At 36.4% G+C, this 22,117-nt stretch overlaps 2 protein-coding genes across 9 annotated transcripts in view; one reads left to right on the top strand and one right to left on the bottom strand.

The window, feature by feature from the left end:
- Positions 1–22,117, bottom strand: part of LOC106463863 (ninein-like protein) — a 156,543-nt gene that overhangs the window by 24,772 nt on the left and 109,654 nt on the right. For all 8 annotated transcript variants that reach the window (XM_022391483.1, XM_022391484.1, XM_022391486.1 and 5 more), the window contains 2 exons: positions 14,818–14,890; positions 867–1,006 (listed from right to left, as the gene is read on the bottom strand). In XM_022391483.1, the coding sequence (XP_022247191.1) occupies positions 867–1,006; positions 14,818–14,890 (213 nt within the window). The remainder of the gene's footprint in view (positions 1–866; positions 1,007–14,817; positions 14,891–22,117) is intronic.
- LOC111086875 overlaps positions 14,746–22,117 on the top strand; it is a 40,233-nt gene continuing 32,861 nt past the window's right edge. Inside the window, exon 1 of the mRNA XM_022391491.1 lies at positions 14,746–14,908. Within this exon, the coding sequence (XP_022247199.1) occupies position 14,908 (1 nt within the window). The 5' untranslated portion in view covers positions 14,746–14,907. The remainder of the gene's footprint in view (positions 14,909–22,117) is intronic.

Genomic DNA, 22,117 nt, shown 5'->3' with positions numbered 1-22,117 from the left:
ACACGATATGAGTCATTATTTGTTTAACGTGCGATATTGTTGAAGTACCAACACCATATGAGTCATTATTGTTTAACGTGCGATATTGTTGAAGTACCAACACCATACGAGTCATTAATTGTTTAACGTGCGATACTGTTGAAGTACCAACACCATACGAGTCATTATTTGTTTAACGTGCGATACTGTTGAAGTTCCAACACCATACGAGTCATTATTTGTTTAACGTGAGATATTGTTGAAGTTCCAACACCATACGAGTCATTAATTGTTTAACGTGCGATACTGTTGAAGTACCAACACCATACGAGTCATTAATTGTTTAACGTGCGATACTGTTGAAGTACCAACACCATATTTCTCTGCTAGATTTTTACCAGATTCACTTTTTTTTGTTAATATTCACAATGCCCACTTTGTCACTCAACGAAAGAAACACTCTTTTGCTTTTGGTTGACATTTTCACCACAACAAAGAACAACTTTGATTTAAAAAACAAACACACGTTTTTAATTTTTAAGGAAACACACAAAGCATGTCCGTATTCAATAAGGCTAATGTCACAACTGATGGTTTTGTGGCAAGATCTACCCCCTTTGCTACATGTTAAGACATGTTTAACAGTTGCGTGGCTTTTTACAAAGAAAATACATACATGTATATACATATATTGAATAATCAAAATATGATCCGGAAAACTGGAAATCCCGATAAGCGACGTTCCACTGTAGTGTATTTATATTTATGACAGATACTGAAAAGAAAGTTTCTTAATTCAAGCTAACACGCCGATGGAAGCGTGGAATCTATTTAGCTACTCACTGAGCCATGATTACTGTGTAGTATAGATAGATTGATCCGCTTACTTCAGGTGTCGAAGTTCACTTTGATATGTCGTTAAAGCAAACTGAAATCCACTGGACTGGCATGCTGCGGTCAGCTCTTCTTCCAGCAGAACAGTCAAGTCTTGAAGGTTAATTTTCAGGTTAGGATTGTAGCCGAGCTCCTGAAAAACAAAACAGTGGAAAATAAATAGCTTTACATAGACATACAAACACGCACAGCTGGTTAATCTTTAGGTTTTGGGTTTCATTTTATCGCAGAAATGAGTAACCCTGTACAGGCCATTCACTACTTTTTGTAGGGAGTATCAGTAACACTGTTTTTTTTTTAATATATTACTTAGTAACTGTGTTGTGCATTACTGAACGTTAACGAGGCCTCTTGTCAACAACGAAATTAGACTTAATTCATTTAAATATTACCTGAGATGGTCTTAAGGCCAAATGTAGTTATGCAGTGTATTTATGTGTGATTTATTTAGTTGGGGGGGGGGGATAATAAAGTGTTTCTCTATTTTGAAGATTTTCGCTTTTGCAGAATCAAATTACCGCCCTTCGGTTTCTCATAGTATTGAATACTTCATACAATCAACCTGTGTATTTGGCTTATCATAACATAGTGATATTCATAAGGTATTTCTGTCGAAATAGATAAATATTGAGGATATAGTTAACCTATAGGCAGAGGAGTCATTAGGAGCAGGCACGTGGGCCCCGAATCCTCAGTTGGTATCTTGAAAAATCAGAAGAGAAAAACATGATCGATATCATATTGAAACGCCGAATATTCCCTCACCTATGGGTCCGAGCCCCGAATCTTTAAGCATCTAGTGAATCTTTAGCCTATAGGTTTCAAGGGAGATGTTTCTTACCAGCAGGTATGAATGCGACGTTAGAAATCACGGAAAAAACTGACAATGTTGCTTTTTTGTTTTTTAAAGAAATTGTTTAATGTACAAGTAAGGTTGTTTACATATACTGTGAATTCCAATTAAAGTTTAATAAAGACAAAATACATGTGTTCTGATAGAAGCTTGGAATATTGGCGGGAAATCGCTACACCATAATTAGTGCAGCAGTGGACGGAAAATTCTGTATTTATGGCTTTTTTTAATGAAGCTAAAATAGACATCATGAAGCGGACGATGATGAGGTAGAACAATACGTTAACCGAAAGTTTAATTAGTCTAAATAGGATATAAGGCTCGAGTATCTTCTGTACTTCATGTATCTAGGATGGCTCACTGTCAGAAGGTTGTGATCGTTTCTGTTTTTAAATAGGATGTAAGGCTTGAGTGTCTTCTGTACTTCATGTATCTAGGATGGCTCACTGTAAGAAGTCGTGATCGTTTCTGTTTTTAAATAGGATGTAAGGCTTGAGTGTCTTCTGTACTTCATGTATCTAGGATGGCTCACTGTAAGAAGTTCGTGATCGTTTCTGTTTTTAAATAGGATGTAAGGCTTGAGTGTCTTTTGTACTTCATGTATCTAGGATGGCTTACTGTCAGTAGATCGTGATCGTTTCTGTTTTTAAATAGGATGTAAGGCTTGAGTGTCTTCTGTACTTCATGTATCTAGGATGGCTTACTGTCAGTAGATCGTGATCGTTTCTGTTTTTTAAAAATGGGATGTAAGGCTTGAGTGTCTTCTGTACTTCATGTATCTAGGATGGCTTACTGTCAGTAGATCGTGATCGTTTCTGTTTTTGAATAGGATGTAAAGCTTGAGTGTCTTCTGTACTTCATGTATCTAGGATGGCTTACTGTCAGTAGGTCGTGATCGTTTCTGTTTTTGTTCTTTCTCAGGCCGATCCAATTTGTTTAAGCCTGCATGCTCCTCTACCTCCACGACATCAGAGGCTAGATTCTTGAACGTAAGCTTTGTTTGAGAAAGTCATATCTCCGGCTTCTCATACGCGAGTTTGTTTAATATAATCTAATGAGTTCGTAAAATGAAGTATGTGTATCGCCTCAATCGTAGAAGTAGAGAAAAGTGACTGTAGAGTGTGCTGTTCATTTTGGGCAACATAGCGAAGCATTACGTATAGTTTGAATCTTTCCGGGAAGAGGTTCGATTTGGTCTATCCGAGTTTTCCTGACAAGTCATGTGGCCAAGTTCATACTGAGTTGAGCTTCCCTGACTGATTGTGTCGTACAAATAAAGAAAAAAAAAAGGAACTTATTCCAAAGTAACAACGGAAATAAATCTCAGAGTCCGTGCTTCTATAATACGAATGTTTAAAAGCAATTTCACAGAATAATCTTTAGGGTTTGTTGGTGGAGAGTTATTCTTTGTTTAATTAGTAATGACTCTACTTTTTGGGCTACCGAAAAGTAGTACAGGTTGACCCAAAAGTAGCAGGGCTCTAGAAAGTGTATTGCAGAAATGTATTTCCTAACAGCAGTCTCCATCCAGATAAAATATTATAAACACAAATCTCCATCCAGATAACAAATTGTAAACACAAATGAATGCAACATATGGCCTCGGTCATCTGCAATGCAGAGAAAGAGAGAAACATGTTATAGAGTCCTATAACTTTTGGGCCACCTTGTATATTGGAAGTAACACGTTAGTTAAGTTTTATGTAGAAACCAAGAGACTAAAGAAACAAAAGTATTTTAAATGATAATAAACAAAAACAGCATCAAGACGCACAAATAAACCTTATCAAAATAACGAGTGACAATTTTGAAAAACATCATAAATTAACCAAATGTTAAAAATAACAGTTTTACTTTTTTTGCACTAACTAAAAATTAGTAACCTTACTTACTCTGCATTACACGCTAACCTTAAAACTAAACGTGACAAGTTGGTGACTTCAGAAATATGGGTTAATTTCACCGAAAAAGTTAACAACAATACTCAAATAACAGCTTTTTTTAAACAACACGAATGATGTTTGCTAAAATGTATGCATACTTAATATAAAAGTTTGTTTTTTAACATGTTTTTAGAAATTTCACATTACTAAAGATATTCATTTGGCCAACAAAACAAAACAACCCCAGTGGGAGTCTCTTTCGTCATTAATTTAATAATATTGGGACGCACGCACTCTTCCATCTAGTCTTTCTAAAAATAACTTGTTAAAAACATTTCTTAATATTGTTTACCACGAACCGAAAGATCTTTAAAAAGAATGACGTCAACTGAGCTATCACGTATGGAAACAGCAAAAAAAAGCACCAGTTCAACTTCATTACCGCGACTTATCAAGACAATACACGGGATTCAGTTTGAGGAATATAAAACTTAATTAGTTTGCAATACTATGTTTCTGCGATCTGATATTATCAAGGCAAAACTCCTAACCATTTAGAAGAAGCTATTTACGTTGTACATCTTTATCAAGAAATCCACGGCGCGTGGAGTTAAATAAAACAAAAACGATGTTACTTTCATACAATGTACGAGATGAAGGTAAGATCAAGTAAGTTTAAACGTCTTGTTCCAGTAAATTAGGTTGAAGGCTTTAAGGCGGCGTGTGTACAGAAACATCTTATGTATATATGGGTATTAGAGTATTTTGACTGGGGTTTCATTCATTCTCGGCAATCTATATGTAAAGTAGACTGGTATGTCTTATTTCATGTCCGTTTCAACTGTCAAACGAATATGGCTGAACACAGCGAGCACTTAAACCTACGGAAAGGCTTTCTACCAACTTGAAACTAGTCGTTTGTTTTAGAGCGATGCCACATTGCGCTAACTGCTGCGTGCACCGCGGGGAATCGAGTCCCGGATTTTAGCGTTGCAAGTCCGCAAATTTACCCCTGAAGAAGAAAGGACCACCTTTCAGAAGTGCTCGGGTTATAGTTTTTTTTTATCGTTTTATATTATCCACTCTTTTGAATTCTTCAAAATCCCTAGGGTCTAGATTGAGCATGTAGTGATTAACCATGTAATGGGCCTAATACTGATGTCTTTTAACAAATATAATTGAAACTCCATTTGAAATTAGGAACTATAGTCCCAGTTTTACCTTGGAGTTTGTTTTGATCGAATTTACCGCTGTTTTGTTGTTAATGGTGATTAGGTGATTCGATTAAGAATTAGCATTCGTCTAGTCGTCTGTTTCTGGAAACACTGTAAATTGAAGTATATTTGTGTTGAGAAAACGAAATAACGTTGTACACAAACCTGGATTATTAGTTCAGGTTAACAGAAAAAAATACAGATAGTTCAGGGGTAAAGGTATGTTTTAAAATGTAAATACGGCGCAGATAATTTTTAACAACTATCATTCTATGAATACAAGACAGAATTACTCGGAGATTAAAAAGAAACTGGTTAAATAGACGAGAAAACAAGATGGAATCCTCGATAGCCGCAGCTGTAATTAGATCTAAAATCGGTCAAGACATAGAGCTATGAGTTAACTGTTTGTAATTGAAAAAAAACGTCAGAGCCATTCTATGAGCCGTTATGCCAAGGCTAAAAATCAAAACACTTGGGTGTTCGATAAAACAAGAGGAACATTTTGAATTATACATGACACGTGAAATAAAAACCAATCAAACAAAACATCAAGAACGGTGTGGTACAGAACACGACTCAACCAAGTCCTGATATTAAACGCTTCCATCAGATTTCTCATGGCTTTATTTTAAAAAATCTAAACGCCCTCCTAAGAACCAGGCAGGAAACAAAAATTCACAAAGTTCAATGTAACGGCTGTAGGTTTGGGCCAATCATCCACATTAGGCGTTTATACTATTTGATAAGGAATAATAAAAGTCAGTGATCCACAGCAAATCCTTTCACAAACCATAATTACGCTCTACCCGCCTGACAGTTTTATATTGTTGTATCTTTTCTACGTTTCACAGAATGCCAACACATTACAAGAAAGTCCTAAGCAAATACGTATAGTTTAGTTTCAAAATGATACATATATTTGCGTAACTTAAAAAATTACGGTTAGGGACCTCTTAACCCCCGTTATTTTTTGTTGTTGTTAACAGATCTTCTAAAATATTGAAAGACCAAATTGTCTGTGGGTCTACGATTTGTTTGTTAGAGGGTCTCTAATAACATGAAAAGTTAAGGAAAAAATACCATCGATATCGCAATTAGTTCCACTAATTACTACTAGGGGTTCACTTTTTATTCTACAAAGAAAATGAGTTAATTTACTCAAATTTGTTAGTCAGTTTTTTCAAAATAAGAGTTGTAAGGGACAAAATCAAAATATTACACAAAACAATGCAATTATGTGGACCTCTACCGGTCGTAAACGGTATAAAAACATGTCTGTAATTTAAGAGTTTATGGCACTTTTGGAGAAGCACTTTCAATATCAGTTCTCTATATTTTAGTTTTAAGTATTAAAGACGCGAAGAATAATGATTCAGTTTGGATGACGTAACGAGTTTTATCCAACGCTAACAGTTTGAAAAACAGCGTACCAAACTGCGTACATGATCCTGCGCGAGCGGATGAAAGGTCGTAATACTATCCAACGAGATATACGAATAAGAATTAAAATAAATTTTAATTCAGCATGTACATATTATTTAAATCGTAACAGATCTACTGAATATGATGTTAGGTACTTCTTGTGAATAATATATCTACAGGTGTTTAGTTGTACATGAATTACCCTGTAACTAACATTTGTCTGGATGTGAAATGTCTGAGCTATAATGGATCTGTATATATATCAGTGGTCAAATTTGAACCAATTTGCTCTAAGACAAAAACAAATCAAGAGATTGTTGTTGGAGGCCTTCTGAATTAATTACCGATTACGATAACCCTAAAGTTACCGAAGGATTCTTCGTTATAGAGCAAAACCACATTGAACTATCTACTGTGTCCATCGCGGGAAATCGAACCCTGGGCTTTAGCGTTGTAAGTCCGTAATCTCACCGCTGTTCCGCCAGGGGACTACCGATGTTTGTAATTAAGCACAAAGCTACACAATGGGCTATCTGTGCTCTGCCCACCACGGGTATCGAAACCCGGATTCTAGTGTTGTAAGTCCGCAGACATACCGCTGTGCCACTGGGGGGCAGGGGGACTACAGAAGGAGTCATAGTAAACACACTGTGTCTAAACTATTTATGCATCAAATTGTTTGCGAGTCCACCGACTTTAAGTTACAGATTCCTTAATAACGAACGTTTGGTAAGATTTGTTTTGAACTTCGCGCAAAGCTACACGAGGGCTATCTGCGCTAGCCGTCCCTAATTTAGCAGTGATAGAATAAGGGGAGGGGGCAGATAGTCAACACCACCCACCGCCAACTGTTGGGCTACTTTTTTTAACAACAAATAGTGGGATTTACCGTCACATTATAACGCTCCCACGGCTGAAAGGACGAGGATGTTTGGGGTGACGGCGATTCGAACCCGCGACCCTCAGTTTGCGAGTCGAGCGCCCTAGCCACCAGGTCATGCCAGGCCTCTAATAATAATAATAAAAATAATTTAAAACCACTAATTATTGATGAGATTTTTTTCAATGTTTTACATAAAAAGTGAGTGGTCTCACTCAATTGTGTTTGTTTCGTTCTTCACACTGAATGATATAACAGGCAAAAACAAAATAACATTACTCAATATGATGGACTACCTGGACCCCAAACAAATCGGTAATTTGAGGGTTAAAATAAGTGTGCTTTCATGGAATATTTCCAGCCATCGCACGAGATAGGGCCATTACAGTAAGGCCATTAATCTTCCGAATGAAATAGCGGTCTTCTAAACACACAAAGAGAATCTCACGGATCGAATTGAACATCCATAACAATATACATATATTGTAGGTCAGATTCCTTGTTAACTTTAAAGGTCATTACAACAATCGTACTTTTTCTTCCCCCTCTTTTAAAATGAATAAATTCTTTTTAGTCTTGGTGAACTGTTCCATCAATAGTGGATGTTGTTGGTCTGATGTTTCACCGAATATGTTGTTTTAACTTTAATACTAATCACATACACTATTGTTTTTGGTTTGTTTGATGTGAAGCCTAAAACTACACAAAGGCTATCTGTCTCTTCTCACCTCAGGTATCGAAACTCAATTTTTTTGTGTCGTAAGCCTGCTGACTTACCGCTGAGCCACTAGGTGATGGAGGTTCGTACAGTGATGGAATACACGTTTAATATATGTACAAGTATCACTGACGTCAATTAATAAGATCAGGGACAAATAACGACCGTCTTTACAGACATTCAATACACGAGGTTACTATATATTATAAGAGATGAACGGGTATCATGTTAAAAATCACTGAAAGCAGCATACGGTATTAGGAAGAACCGGGTCATGCGTCAGTATACGACTCATATTATGATACGCGTTACAACAGTTCAGATTTAGGAATAATTATGAAATAATGATAGTTTTATATTTCTCTCACTACATATACACAGTTACGTGTTTGTATCACAAGCTTTTACATTAGTCACGTGACTTGTATACTTTTTCTTCCAAATCACATCGGATTCAGACCTGCACACATCCGTGACCGACACATCACGAGTTCATATTCTACCGTTCATGTACTGTACCTGATGAAGACAAAACCAGTTCAGATTTAACAACTTATTTGGTCACGAAATGTGTAACGTGTATCGGCCCAGGAGATCCACGTGGAGCATCACGACGTAGCATGCACTGTGAACATTGTTACTGATCTCTAAATAACTAAATTACCAAATATATATTGCGAGTAATTAGGCACTGCCGGTGTGCCAGCTGCCAAAGGATGTAATGTAGTAATCGCCTGGTGTATAGTTGTCTAGCTGCGTGACTCTTCTTGGCATCACCTGAAACACGTCTGGCTCACCTACAAGCACCTGCTCCGGAATGGTATTAAAGCACGGGAAATGCGCTACCAATATCACTAGAAATGATAATCTCTGTGTATTTTTATGGTATTATCTTAAAGTTTCTTACCAGTCTACTGCACACATTCTCGCTTCCATTTCTCTTTCACTGGAAACATCTGCTACGAACCCCCCACCCCCCCCCACCCCATATATATCACTATACCGTTATCTGTCCTAGTTGTCAACTTATTGTCATAACGGATAATGTCAGTGGTAATAGCACCCAAATGTGTTGGGGATATCCTATCTGTCAGACAAAATCCAAACGCCGATGTCAATCTAGTCAGCCGTCATGGAAGATGATAAGAAATGAAATAAGGGTACGAAGCCGAATGCTTACACCCACAACGTCTCAGCTTCTACTGCCTTTCAGTGTCTATAGCCAGTACATGTATATAAACACACTCACGGTAAACCAACAGTAACTTTAGTATCAATCGTAAGCATTCGTAGTTTTTTATTTTTCTCTAATTTCAAAGAAAACATAAAAACAACAGACTCAATGCTGCTGCTGCTATGTTTTTCTTTTCTTCTGTATGTACAGACACATTTCGCTTGGATTGATATGAAACGCAGTTAATACTGGTAAATGCCCTTCCCATTAAAAGCCCCATCTACAACCTTCGTAGTAGTTTTTCTTAGCCCAGCGTTTCTTAAAGTGTGCATCTACCCACGGGGGCGCGAGCGATTAGGATAGAGTCAATAGTGTAATAATGCAAAATTAAGCGTTTTAAGGCCGGCTAAAGGGGTCACTGTTTTAACCACAGTAGTGTGTTGTCTATCTGTCAGTCAGTCAGTCTAGATACTAAAATTACGCAACATAAAAGTCGCTTAATTTTGCTTGTTTTTAATTATGCACAAAGCTACACAAGGGCTATCTGTGCTCTGCCCACCACGGGTATCGAATCCCGGTTTCTAGCGTTGTAAGTCCGTACACTACTGAAGGTTGAAGTCTTTACACTATTGAAGGTTGGAGTCTGTACACTATTGAAGGTTGGAGTCTGTACACTATTGAAGGTTGAAGTCTGTACACTACTGAAGGTTGAAGTCTGTACACTACTGAAGGTTGAAGTCTGTACACTACTGAAGGTTGAAGTCTTTACACTATTGAAGGTTGAAGTCTTTACACTATTGAAGGTTATGTCTGTACACTATTGAAGGTTATGTCTGTACACTATTGAAGGTTATGTCTGTACACTATTGAAGGTTGAAGTCTGCACACTATTGAAGGTTGAAGTCTTTACACTATTGAAGGTTGAAGTCTGTACACTATTGAAGTTTGAAGTATGTACACTATTGAATGTTGAAGTCTTTACACTATTGAAGGTTGAAGTCTGTTCACTATTGAAGGTTGTGCAAGTTATAGTTTCTCATTTTTAGGCTAATAAACAAAAACGATCACGTTAAAACTAATAAATACTGAGATTTGAGGATCGGTTCAGTGGAAAGTTTGTGTCACTTTATACAAGGTTTATGATCCCCACAGATGGATGAATTTCACAGCTCTTCTTATTCGACTATTTAATCTAGACACCATTTAAATAGTTGTTTTTAAAACGACATTAGATTTGAAGGATGATTAACATATCTGTATTACATGGGCCACTTAACTCGGAACAACAATTAAGAAACTTTTTAAAACATTAATATTAGGTCGTCAAGAAATTAATGTCGCGTTTTGGAACACTTTTATTAACCATCCCTCAAAAAAGGTACATCACGTATAATAGTTAAACGAACCGCCTAAACGTCACGTTAGTGCAGCCTATATAATGTGTAAAGTTTAGTATACTCTAATCCCTTAAAGTGATGGTACACAACGAGACACCCATTTGTCATGTAATGCTGTTTGAATACAAGAAAAGAAACAATGCCTCTGTAGCCACAAATAATATCAAAGAAGCTTATGGAAATGTTTTGAGCGTTCGTAAGTGTCAACGATAGTTCAGCAAATTTCGTTCAGGTGACTTTTAGCCTTAAAAGCTGTGATGGCAGGGGCCAACATGTTGGAATTGATATTGATGCTCTGAAGACTCTTGTTGAGTCTAACCCAAGGCAACACACACTCATTAAATGGCCCTGAAATTGCACATCTCTCATTCCTTTGATGCCCCACCATATACAAACCATCACTTTCTGCGGATGGAGTCCAGGTTTGGGGGTTGGAAGTGGTTTTTGTCTAGGACTGAGCCATTGTTTTTGGCGTTTAATATTCGTATAGATAATCCATTTTTCATCACCGGTGACAATTCTGTCCAAAAATGGTTCATGCGTCCGAAGAGATGAAGCAACGTTCGCACGTTGGAAACGATGATCATCGGTGAGTTTGTGAGGCACCTAAACACCTTCTTTATGGAGTTTTCCTATATTCCTTAGATGTTTATGTATTGCTTCGTATTTCATTTCGAACTCCTCAATCCACAGTGAACTGTCAATGCAGAGATCTATAGTCAGCAACTGGAACGTTTAAATCAAGATCTTCACTCGTCAATCGGAAGGTGTTCTTCTTCTCCACGACAATACATGTCCACATGTGGCACGTTTGACGCAACACATGATTATGGAATTGGGTTGGAAAGTTCTCCCCCACCCACCATATTCTCCAGATATGGCACCATCAGATTACCATCTTTTTCGTTCGCTGCAACACCATCTTAATGGGAAAACGTATGCAAATGTGGATGGTGTTAAAGAGGACATCGATATGTTTCTTGCTTCAAAACCAAGTGATTTCTTTAATCAGGGCGTTAACAATCTCATTGTAAGATGGAAAATCATCATCGATAAGAATGGAAAATATTTCATTTAATAAATGTTTTGTTTTAATATACAAGTTTTTCGGGTTTTATCATCTAAAACAAAGTGACATTAATTTCTTGACGACCTAATAAGAAACCCCTATAACCCGAGGGCTTTAGAAAAGTAGACTTTTTTTTTCACCAAGGCCAAAGCGATCTGGGGAAATTTTTAACTATTCTTTGTATCAGGACATATAACCCGGAACAAAAATAGTCTACTGTTCTTAAAACAGCAGATATAGGGATGACTCCAACAGCTTTATATACGAGGACACTTAAGTTACAAAACATTTGAATAATTGTTTTGGGAATGCTTGTATATCTGGAACGGATTTGGTAAATCTATATAATGGAACACTACCCGACTTTAGAAACTAGACATAATGTAATGAAAGTTCGAGAAAGTGTATGAACTTACAGGCAGTTAATAGCTAGTTAGAGTTTATATCAATCTGTAATAGCAACACACTGTTTCTTCAGGTTTTGTATATAAAATCACAACTGACTTGATGGTGTGAAACAGGAACAGAAGAGGATGGTCCCTCAATAACTTTTTAAAGGGGGCCAACATATCTTTCGGATATGAGATTGTGTTTCGAACTGAGATACAGGATGGCATGAAGCAATTAAAATATAAGCCGTTTATGCTTAAATGAAAACACGTAACAACATTTCAGGCACAGATAATACATTTACACTGTTGAACTCTTAAATAACGTGCCAACTTGTCACAGCCAGCCGCTGTTGGCACCCACAATCTTCTACTCCACTGTAAAATTAAACAAAACTTAAACCAAACATTTCCCAATTAAAACCATAACTTTCCACGTAACAACATTTCAGGCACAGATAATACATTTACACTGTTGAACTCTTAAATAACGTGCCAACTTGTCACAGCCAGCCGCTGTTGGCACCCACAATCTTTCTAGTCCACTGTAAAATAAAACAAAACTTAAACCTAACATTTCCCAATTAAAATAATAACGTTCCACGTAGTAACATTCTTTAATGACGATTTTGGCCAGGTGGTTAAGGCGCTCGACTCGCTATCTGCGGGTCGTGGGTTCGAATTCCCCATCCCACCAAACATGTTCGCCCTTTCAGCCGTGGGGGCGTTATAAAGTGAAGGTGAATCCCACTGTTCGTTGTTAAAAGAGTAGCCTAAGAGTGGGTGGCGTTGGCTAGCTACCTTCCCTCTTGTCTTTCACTGTTAATTTAGGGAGGGCTAGCGTAGATAGTCGTCGTGTAGCTTTACGCAAAATTCAAACCAAACAGTAGTGATTTAGATGAGCTGGCAAGAGTTGATTCGACTGCGCGAAATTCAAACCAAACATTAATGATTCAGATGGACTGTTAAGAGTTGATTCGTCTCAAACTGCGCTCCTCATCTGGAACTGGTATGAAGTTTGGCATCTTCTGCAAAACACTATTTCTAATGGCACATTAAACAGTATTTTATTTAAAATTGCAACAAATACAAACTGGATTATTCGGAAGTTTTAACGGTTTTAAGCGTTCTAGCAAAATTTGAATGGTAAGCGACTTTCTCCTTAAGTAACATGAAAAAAAAACAATAAACATCGATACTCTTTAATATTGAACATAAAATAATAGTCGTTCTTCTATTTGAAATATAGCCTAGCAATAATTACAATAAATACGGAGGATAAGCTATTTCTTGAATGATGTAATTACGCCACGCGTTAAGTACAAAATACACCTAGTGACAAAGTATATTAACATTAAGAGAGTTTGACCACTAACACAATATGTTCTTCTTGTAAAGTAATACTACGACATTCGGTGTTAAATTACAGCACATCCATCGTGTTCCTAAGTATGTAAGTTCTTATCGACAGAGTTGATAATAATAAAATGGCTTACTAATTATTGTTATCAATACACTTGGATTGATATATTAGAGGGAAGACAGTTAGTTGGTCAAGCACCCACAACCAATAATGGGATCGTCTTTAAAATGCACCCACAACTCTGCAGGGCGCAATATATATCTAGATTCGGAGTCCTGTACACCAACAATTAGGCCACGCTCAACCCAGACTACAAAAACGGCTCGTCAACAACAATCGCTGCCAAATCTTGGGCTACTCTCGTTCGACCGAATAGTGAGATTTCACTGTAACTTTCATATCTCCCCCAAGACGGGACGCGAGCCATGATTCCTCGAATTCACAATTCAGGCAGACTAACAGCTAGGGAACGCCCATCCTATTTATAACTGCTTATTCTAATGTATCTGTTTCGCTGTTATTTTATTATTTAACTACACTAAAATCAAAGCTGGTGAACGTGTTTATGAACCAGCCCATTACGATTCCGGTCTTGTTCTCTCACTGAACTCGCTCCACTCTCCATCCGTTGAAAATAGAATTAATTCTTATCACGAGGAAAGCTACGGGTAGAATGAGGAAAATTGTTCTCGTTTACTCTGCAATAATGACCTTGTAGAGTGCAAATATCAGAGATCGTGAAGTCCTATATTCCCGAGGGTTGTCTTCAATACTACAGTTAATATGGTGCAAGGTGTTAATATCAAAACATACGATTACTTAGTACTTACGTGGTGGAATGCGAGGTAACAAAAACGTACTTCTATTTACTATAGATGTATATATGTGTGTGTAATTAATGGAACTTTCTGCATACCACATACGATGATTATGACTGAAGACTATATCAAGTGAAGTCCATCATAATTATCTTTGAAATAAAACAACACCACTTGGTGAGTAAATTAAATTACTTTTTTTTTAACTTTTAAAGTTTACGCCAAATATTCCCAAACGAATTGTCCAACCCGAGAACTGACTTCAACCCTAAAGGAAGTGTGGGAAAACTGCCAGCGCCATGCCCTAAAAGGGTACTGGTGTATATCTTGTGTGAATGGAATGGAGAAAAATCAATAGTTAACCACCCTTGGTAACGGTCTGGTTTTAGCTATGCTGGCGACTTCGTGCCCCTTTCTCTCTTTCTTTACCTCGCCATACAGAACGAGGAGCAAGAGGAAAACTCGCGCGCGCGCTCCACTCAGACTTTGTCGTTATTGTAGTTAAAGGAGAAAGCATTCAATTGAACTGCGACAAACCCTTGTAACCTAAAGGCATATACAACAGTGAATAACAGCGCCGCTAAAAGCTCTGTTGTCAGGCGGATTATCAACTCTCTCGTGGCACTCATACAAAGACTTCGGGAGAAAAAAACAACAAACACCAGATGAAATTTGTTGACCGAATCTTGCGTGTGTATTATAAACCTTCAGTAAATAATATTGACTCAAAATATACCTAGACAACATGATGATATCCTTACCTTGAGAAAACGCATGCCTCCTGTAAGGCCGAGGGATTCCCACAGATCCACCAAAGAAGAAGCATCAGCATAACTGTAGAAACACAAACAAGTAAGTTATAAGCCAATAATTTACGATTTAATGAATCATTAGATTCATCTTACGTTTAGAATCCGATGTCTTTGAATTTACTGAGTAAAAAAAACAAAAAACTGACAATTTCTTGCAAACTAAATTTAAACTTGCAACTCTTGTTAATTTAAAAGAAATGTTTCCCGTGAACACATGTTAATAAAATGATGTTGTTTTCCAGTGCAAAGCTACACGATCAGCTATTTATGCTTTATTCACCGCGACGAATCGAACCCCAGATCTTACTATTCTAGGTCCGTGAACTTATCTCTGACCCACCGGGGTACTTAACGAAACAATTAGATTGGATTGTGACAATAGGATGAAATGACGAGCTCCAACTGTAAAAGTCCCGCACGGGAATAAAACGTCACTAAGGTTTTTATCTCGTAAAATGAAGTCCCTCATATATATATATATATATATATCTATTACTCAGGCTCAACAAGCCAGCTTCGGTTTGAAAAACTTTTCTCGGCACACTCGTATTCTTCATTTAAATATTACTGACAACATTTAGGAGCATGTTATAAAATCATACTCAGTTGTTCAATTGTTTTAGTCGATCGTGGAGTAAAATGTAACAATTATTTCTAAACTGTCTCAACAATACAAATTCTGAGGCAAAAGTAGGCTTCAGTGTCATAATTTTGACTTTGATTTTATAATGGTATATATGCATGAGGATTAACCTTGACTTGAGCGTTACAATATAAATGTAAGCTTTAGCAGCGACGTGATCTTTACCATAACGATTTAGATGTAAAGCTTATCTGTACCTTAAGCGTTACCATAACGATTTAGATGTAAGGCTTATCTGTGCCTTAAGCGTTACCATAACGATTTAGATGTAAGGCTTATCTGTGCCTTAAGCGTTACCATAACGATTTAGATATAAGGCTTATCTGTGCTTTAAGCGTTACCATAACGATTTAAATGTAAGGCTTATCTGTGCTTTAAGAGTTACCATAACGATTTAGATGTAAGGCTTATCTGTGCCTTAAGCGTTAACATAACGATTTAGATGTAAAGCTAATTAGGTGTGTTTTGAAAGTTTTGTAGCCGTCATTTGAATCGTAGAACTTTGGCTTACTCTCATGATATTTAAAATTCTGGTACATACAGTTTAAATGATTAAAAGTCAAAATACTAAGATGTATGCTTTGACTTTAACGTTATACGTCTATTTATAGCCATTTGTCAGACATTCTAGAAGTCGACTTAGGATTGATGTTTCCCAAAATTCGTACATTATTTTCGCTCTACGGTTATTCTTAAAATGTCAGTTAAAAATAATCGACTGTAATGTATAAAAATATGCATTTTTAAAGTTATTTTTCGTACTTAAATAGCGTTATATCTCGAGTATAATAGTTTGGAAGAATTTTGTGCAATCTGGTATAATTAAAACTATTTCAAAGCAGTTTCGACATGTCCACCTGCGGGCAACACCTTCTCTACAAGAAACTAACTTCCTGATACACGTGACTCCTCTCTAAACACACAAGATGTTTCTGCTATATAAACCCTCTAAACACACAAGATGACTCTGGTACATAAACCTTCTAAACATACAAGATGATTCTGCTATATAAACCCTCTAAACACACAAGATGATTCTGCTATATAAACCCTCTAAACACACAAGATGATTCTGCTATATAAACCCTGTAAACACACAAGATGATTCTGGTACATAAACCCTCTAAACACACAAGATGATTCTGGTACATAAACCCTCTAAACACACAAGATGTTTCTGGTACATAAACCCTCTAAACACACAAGATGTTTCTGCTATATAAACCCTCTAAATACACAATATGTTTCTGCTATATAAACCCTATAAACACACAATATGATTCTGCTACATAAACCCTCTAAACACAAGGTGATTCTGCTACATAAACCCTCCAAACACACAAGATGTTTCTGCTATATAAACCTTCTAAACATACAAGATGATTCTGCTAAATAAACCCTCTAAACACACAAGATGATTCTGCTAAATAAACCCTCTAAACACATAAGACGATTCTGCTATATAAACCCTCTAAACACACAATATTATTCTGTTATATAAATCCTCTAAACACACAAGATTCTGTTATATAAACCCTCTAAACACAAGATGATTCTGCTACATAAACCCTCTAAACACACAATATTATTCTGTTATATAAACCCTCTAAACACACAAGATTCTGCAATATAAACCCTCTAAACACAAGATGATTCTGCTACATAAACCCTCCAAACACACAATATTATTCTGTTATATAAACCCTCTAAACACACAAGATTCTGCAATATAAACCTTCTAAACACACATGATTCTGCCATATAAACCCTCTAAACACACAAGATGATTCTGCTACATAAACCCTCCAAACACACAATATTATTGTTATATAAACCCTCTAAACACACAAGATTCTGCAATATAAACCTTCTAACACAAGATGATTCTGCTACATAAACCCTCCAAACACACAAAATGTTTCTGCTATATAAACCCTCTAAACACACAAGATGATTCTGCAATATAAACCCTCTAAACACATGGCTTTTACTATCAACCCCCAAACTATTAAGTGAAATGACTCAACATCAAACTTCCAACCGTTTACATGAAGTGATTCTACTATCAACACTCCAAACACACGAGATGATTTTACTATTAAATCTCAAAACACGATACGATTATCAATCCTCCAAATATTTACAAGGAGTGATTCCACTACGAAACCTCCAAACGATTATACAAGATGATTCTATTATCAATCCTCCAAATATTTACATGGAGTGATTCTACTTACGAAACCTCCAAACGATTATATAAGATGATTCTCCTATCACCGAACAAATGTTTTTATGGTTTTTCTTCTACAAGTTAGACCATCTTATTATGATTCTAAGTTAAACAATTTTGTTTTCCACATCTTTAGATTTCATGGTAAGATGGCATATTTCTAAAACTCGTCTTATTTTTTCATTGAGAGAGTTTTTCGTTGATACTTCCAGTTTTTTACAAGTATACCAGTACTATTCTGTTCAACACAGTAACATTTTCCGACTTAGATCGTTTAATTAATTAATAGTAATGATTTGTTTAGATTACTATCACAAAGTCACCATTTAACAAATGGGATATTGGGGTATTCTGGACACGTATTCTATCTGAAATGTATACATATATCGTATAGGTACATCAAACGGCGGGAAATGTTGGTATGCAAGTTGAACTTATAGTAAAAGTGTTAACGAAGTCACTCACGTGCTTCAAATATCAAAGTGTGGGTGACGCAAGAAACGCTCGTTCAAATAGGTTAGTTTAGTAAGAAATGTCATAATATGCAACGTAACACACGACACTTTGTCTGGGACACAATACTTTTTGTCATTTCTGGTTAGAATAACCCTACACCCAATTGCTCTAAATGAATTCTGTACTCTTTTCGCATTCTCTGTCACATACCGTTTATCCCTCGTGTTACGAAGGAAGCCCTCGTGCACGTTTATGTACAACTACACACGAGACCCAAATTTAAAAAAAAAGAAGAAAAAAAGCACATTCTATTTAAAGAACGGGGGCTTCTGAAACATGATTAAGGTTAAAGAAACAAAGCAGGGAGAAGAAAGTGCACACTAAGAAGAACGAATCTATAACATAGTTTAAAAAAAGACTAGTAAAACGTGCCGACAGGAATCGTTACACTGCCTCTCACAATATATATATATATTAGTGTTGTATGGGGAACCCCAAGGTAACATAGCGGGGTCAGATCCAAATCCCGACACCCCTAAGTCGCTCCTTGGGGGGGTACAAGTTTTGGTAACAATTGGTCCTGTTGCTTGCCAGTTGTTAGCGGACAAAATACACGGGGAATACATAATGCTTTCCCCAAACCCTCTTCGTAAAGCCCTAAGTATACACGCCAGGTTTGGTGAAAACTGGTCTAGCGGTTCGCCACTTATAAGTGGATAAACACACACACACATTTGTCAAGTAATTTACATATATATTACATTGCTTTCCTTTCTTATATAAGCAAATATTTTCTAGTAAAAATTTATACTTGCGTGATGTTTTCCACATTGATTAAAAAAGTGAAAGACTTTGTATATGTTATTTCCTTCAAAATATGGGAATTGCTGAATTTAACAAACCCATCCAATGCTGCAACTACACTACTAGTCTGAATGAGCCCCCCGCCAGCAAGCGGAAATTATTTTAAGACGTTTTATTGTGGTTAAACAGTGGCTACAGGCTTCGTTTTCAGTTATTAGGATCCAGGTCGAAGATCGATAAATCCCAACAGGAATCTTAAAGAATCACTTAACTTTCATACTTGCTTTTTTTAAGAGTTACCCATTTATCGTACGAACAATATAGAATTCTCAAACGGCTATTTGTGGAATAATAGATTTGTTTCTGTACACCGTTTCGTTTCTAACAGTGAAACGTGATCACGTCTCAATGTCGGAGATGAAACGTTGTACAGAAATAAATTGTCTGCAAGCTATTTGTTGAAATCAGTTTTTCTAACCTACCTTACTTCTAGTACTAAATGTACTGTGGGTCCATTACAATCAAGTCAACATTTGTGATACTGACTACTTACGTCATATCCGGGAAAAAAAGGTGTGTTTATAATATTCGATAGTTTAGTTTGTTTTGAATTTCGCGGAAAGCTACACTAGCCATTCCTAATTTAGCGATGATAGACTAGAGGAAAGGCAGATAGTCAACACCACCCACAGCCTACCCTTTGGCTACTCTGTTACCAGTGAACTGACCTGATTGACCGTTAGATTATAACGCTCCCACGTCTGAAAAGGCGAGCATGTTTGGTGACGGGGATTCGACCCCGCGATCCTTAGATAGAGAGTTGAGCGCCTTTACTACCAGGCCATGACAGGGTATTTTTTAGTTATGAACCGACAATTAAATACTGACAACTTACAATCGGATTACACATGTTATTATTTATCATTCATATAAAATTTTACATGAATATGTCTTTGAAATCTTTTTCAAAGAAAACTAGTTATTTTATTAGTGAATATATATACTCAGAAACATTTCAGAGCTCTTGTAATTATATACATCATGATTCGAACAAATACATGTAGATGTAGAGTCATGAAAGTGCACAATATATTAATATGACTCATTAATTGTTATATTATTAAAGACAAAAATGTTTCCACACTATAACGCCATCTTGTGCCAGATATTAATTTGTCCATTTTCATATACTTAATCTTAATATATTTCCTATCCTTTGAAATGGAAAATTGGTCTATATGCACAATAATCTACAATCCATCTGGAGTACGATTTCGAGTTTTAACTGTTTTTTACATATAAATTTGAAAAAACACTTCTGCAATCTTATTTCCAATTATATTATTAAATCTCTCAACCAAATGCATACAATCTTAAGTAAAGCCCTAAAAAAACGGGGTGGATACCAATGAAATTATGTTACACGCAAACTTCATTCCCCACCCCCCGTATAGAATATCAGAGAAAACATCCTCAAAATATTTATACGTCCTACGTTACTTCTGTAGTTACACATGCTTGTGTGCAATCATTATTTTATTTATTTATTTATTGCTCGAATGTTTTAAGTATTTGAATGACGAACTAACAAAAGTTCAAAATAATAATCACTTTAAAAAAAGTACAGAATAAAGAACCGTAATTTTCAAGATCAATTAGCTAATACAGATCTATGGTTCGAAGTTCTTTCAAACATAATTACAAATAATTCTTTTTATACTAGAATGAATTAGATTTAATAGTCGTGAAAGATTGTTTGTTTGTAATTAAGCACAAAGCTACACAATGGGCTATCTGTGCTCTGCCCACCACGGGTATCGAAACCCGGATTCTAGCGTTGCAAGTCCGCAGACATACCGCTGTACCACTGGGGGGCAGTCGTGAAAGAAACGGTTTCTCTAACCTAGCCGTTTCTGTTTGATTGTATATTTATGAATAACTTAGGTTAATAAATTACATAACCTTCAGTGTAGTTACGCCCCATAACCCTTTACGTTCAACAAATAAGTTAGGTCACCTTATCCTCCTGCGGTCCAAATTAATTACGAGTGCTGTAATTTTCTTCTATGATAACTAACTAATACATCTATCCAGACAGAGGAGAAAGTAGATTTTTTTTTATATCTAAGAGCTTCTAACGATAAAAGATCCAAGGTTCCATAAGCTCTAAGGCAGAACGATGCAGAGAAAGTAGATGCGTGTGGTATATACCTCGCAGGCGAAGGTTGATATCACGCCAAGCGCCATAGATGTAATAGCTTGAGCTGGACTCTTGTAAAAGCTTCAAGAGGAAATCAACGTGAAGTCGAAAGACGATCACGTATTAGCGAATCAGATTTGTTACGAAAATAGCATACTTCTACTGTTATTACCCGTACCCGTAAAAATCACGATCTAATCCACTGAGAATGTTGTGAATTCTTAGTGCTACTTTAGGCGCGATATCTACACGATTTAACAGAAAGTTGGGATGTACACGTATAAAATCCTTCATATTATCTGTTGGTATCCGAAAATAACACACTATTTGCATCATCTCACAACATTATCTTGCATCAAAAATACTAATACTGTTCACTTGGAAAAGCAAGAGGCATTATTTAAGTTTGTTTGTTTGTAGTCAAGCGCAAAGCTACACAAAGGGCTATCTGTCCTCTGGCCACCACGGGTATCGAAACCAGATTTCTAGCGTTGTAAGTCCGCAGACATACCTCTGTGCCACTGGGGGGTGGGCATTACTTAAGAAACGCTTGAAATATATATAAGTTATCATAATAATTAACTTGAAAATAAAATATATGTGAAGAACAGAAGGTTTCCGAATTTCATGACGGAAAACGCAACGGGAAACAAACTTTTCCAGAAAAATTCGGTAAAAAACGTGACACTTTTTTTTTATAAGACACGAAACAATGACTTTTAACACAACCTTAAGGTAAAAAAAAGTACTTAATGAACTAGTTGAGAGATTATAGTATTTCTGAAAACATTAGACAGCGAAATTTTACACTAAGAGGACAAAGATTATGTTTCATGCGAAATGAGACAATATAAAAATGTATGACAGCAAGGTTTGTTTGTTTGTTTTGAATTTCGCGCAAAGCTACACAAGGGCC

Source organism: Limulus polyphemus, unplaced genomic scaffold, assembly GCF_000517525.1.
Source record: "Limulus polyphemus unplaced genomic scaffold, Limulus_polyphemus-2.1.2 Scaffold1506, whole genome shotgun sequence".
Classification (NCBI taxonomy): Eukaryota; Metazoa; Arthropoda; class Merostomata; order Xiphosura; family Limulidae; genus Limulus; species Limulus polyphemus.
This window is presented reverse-complemented; position numbering and strand designations above follow the sequence as displayed.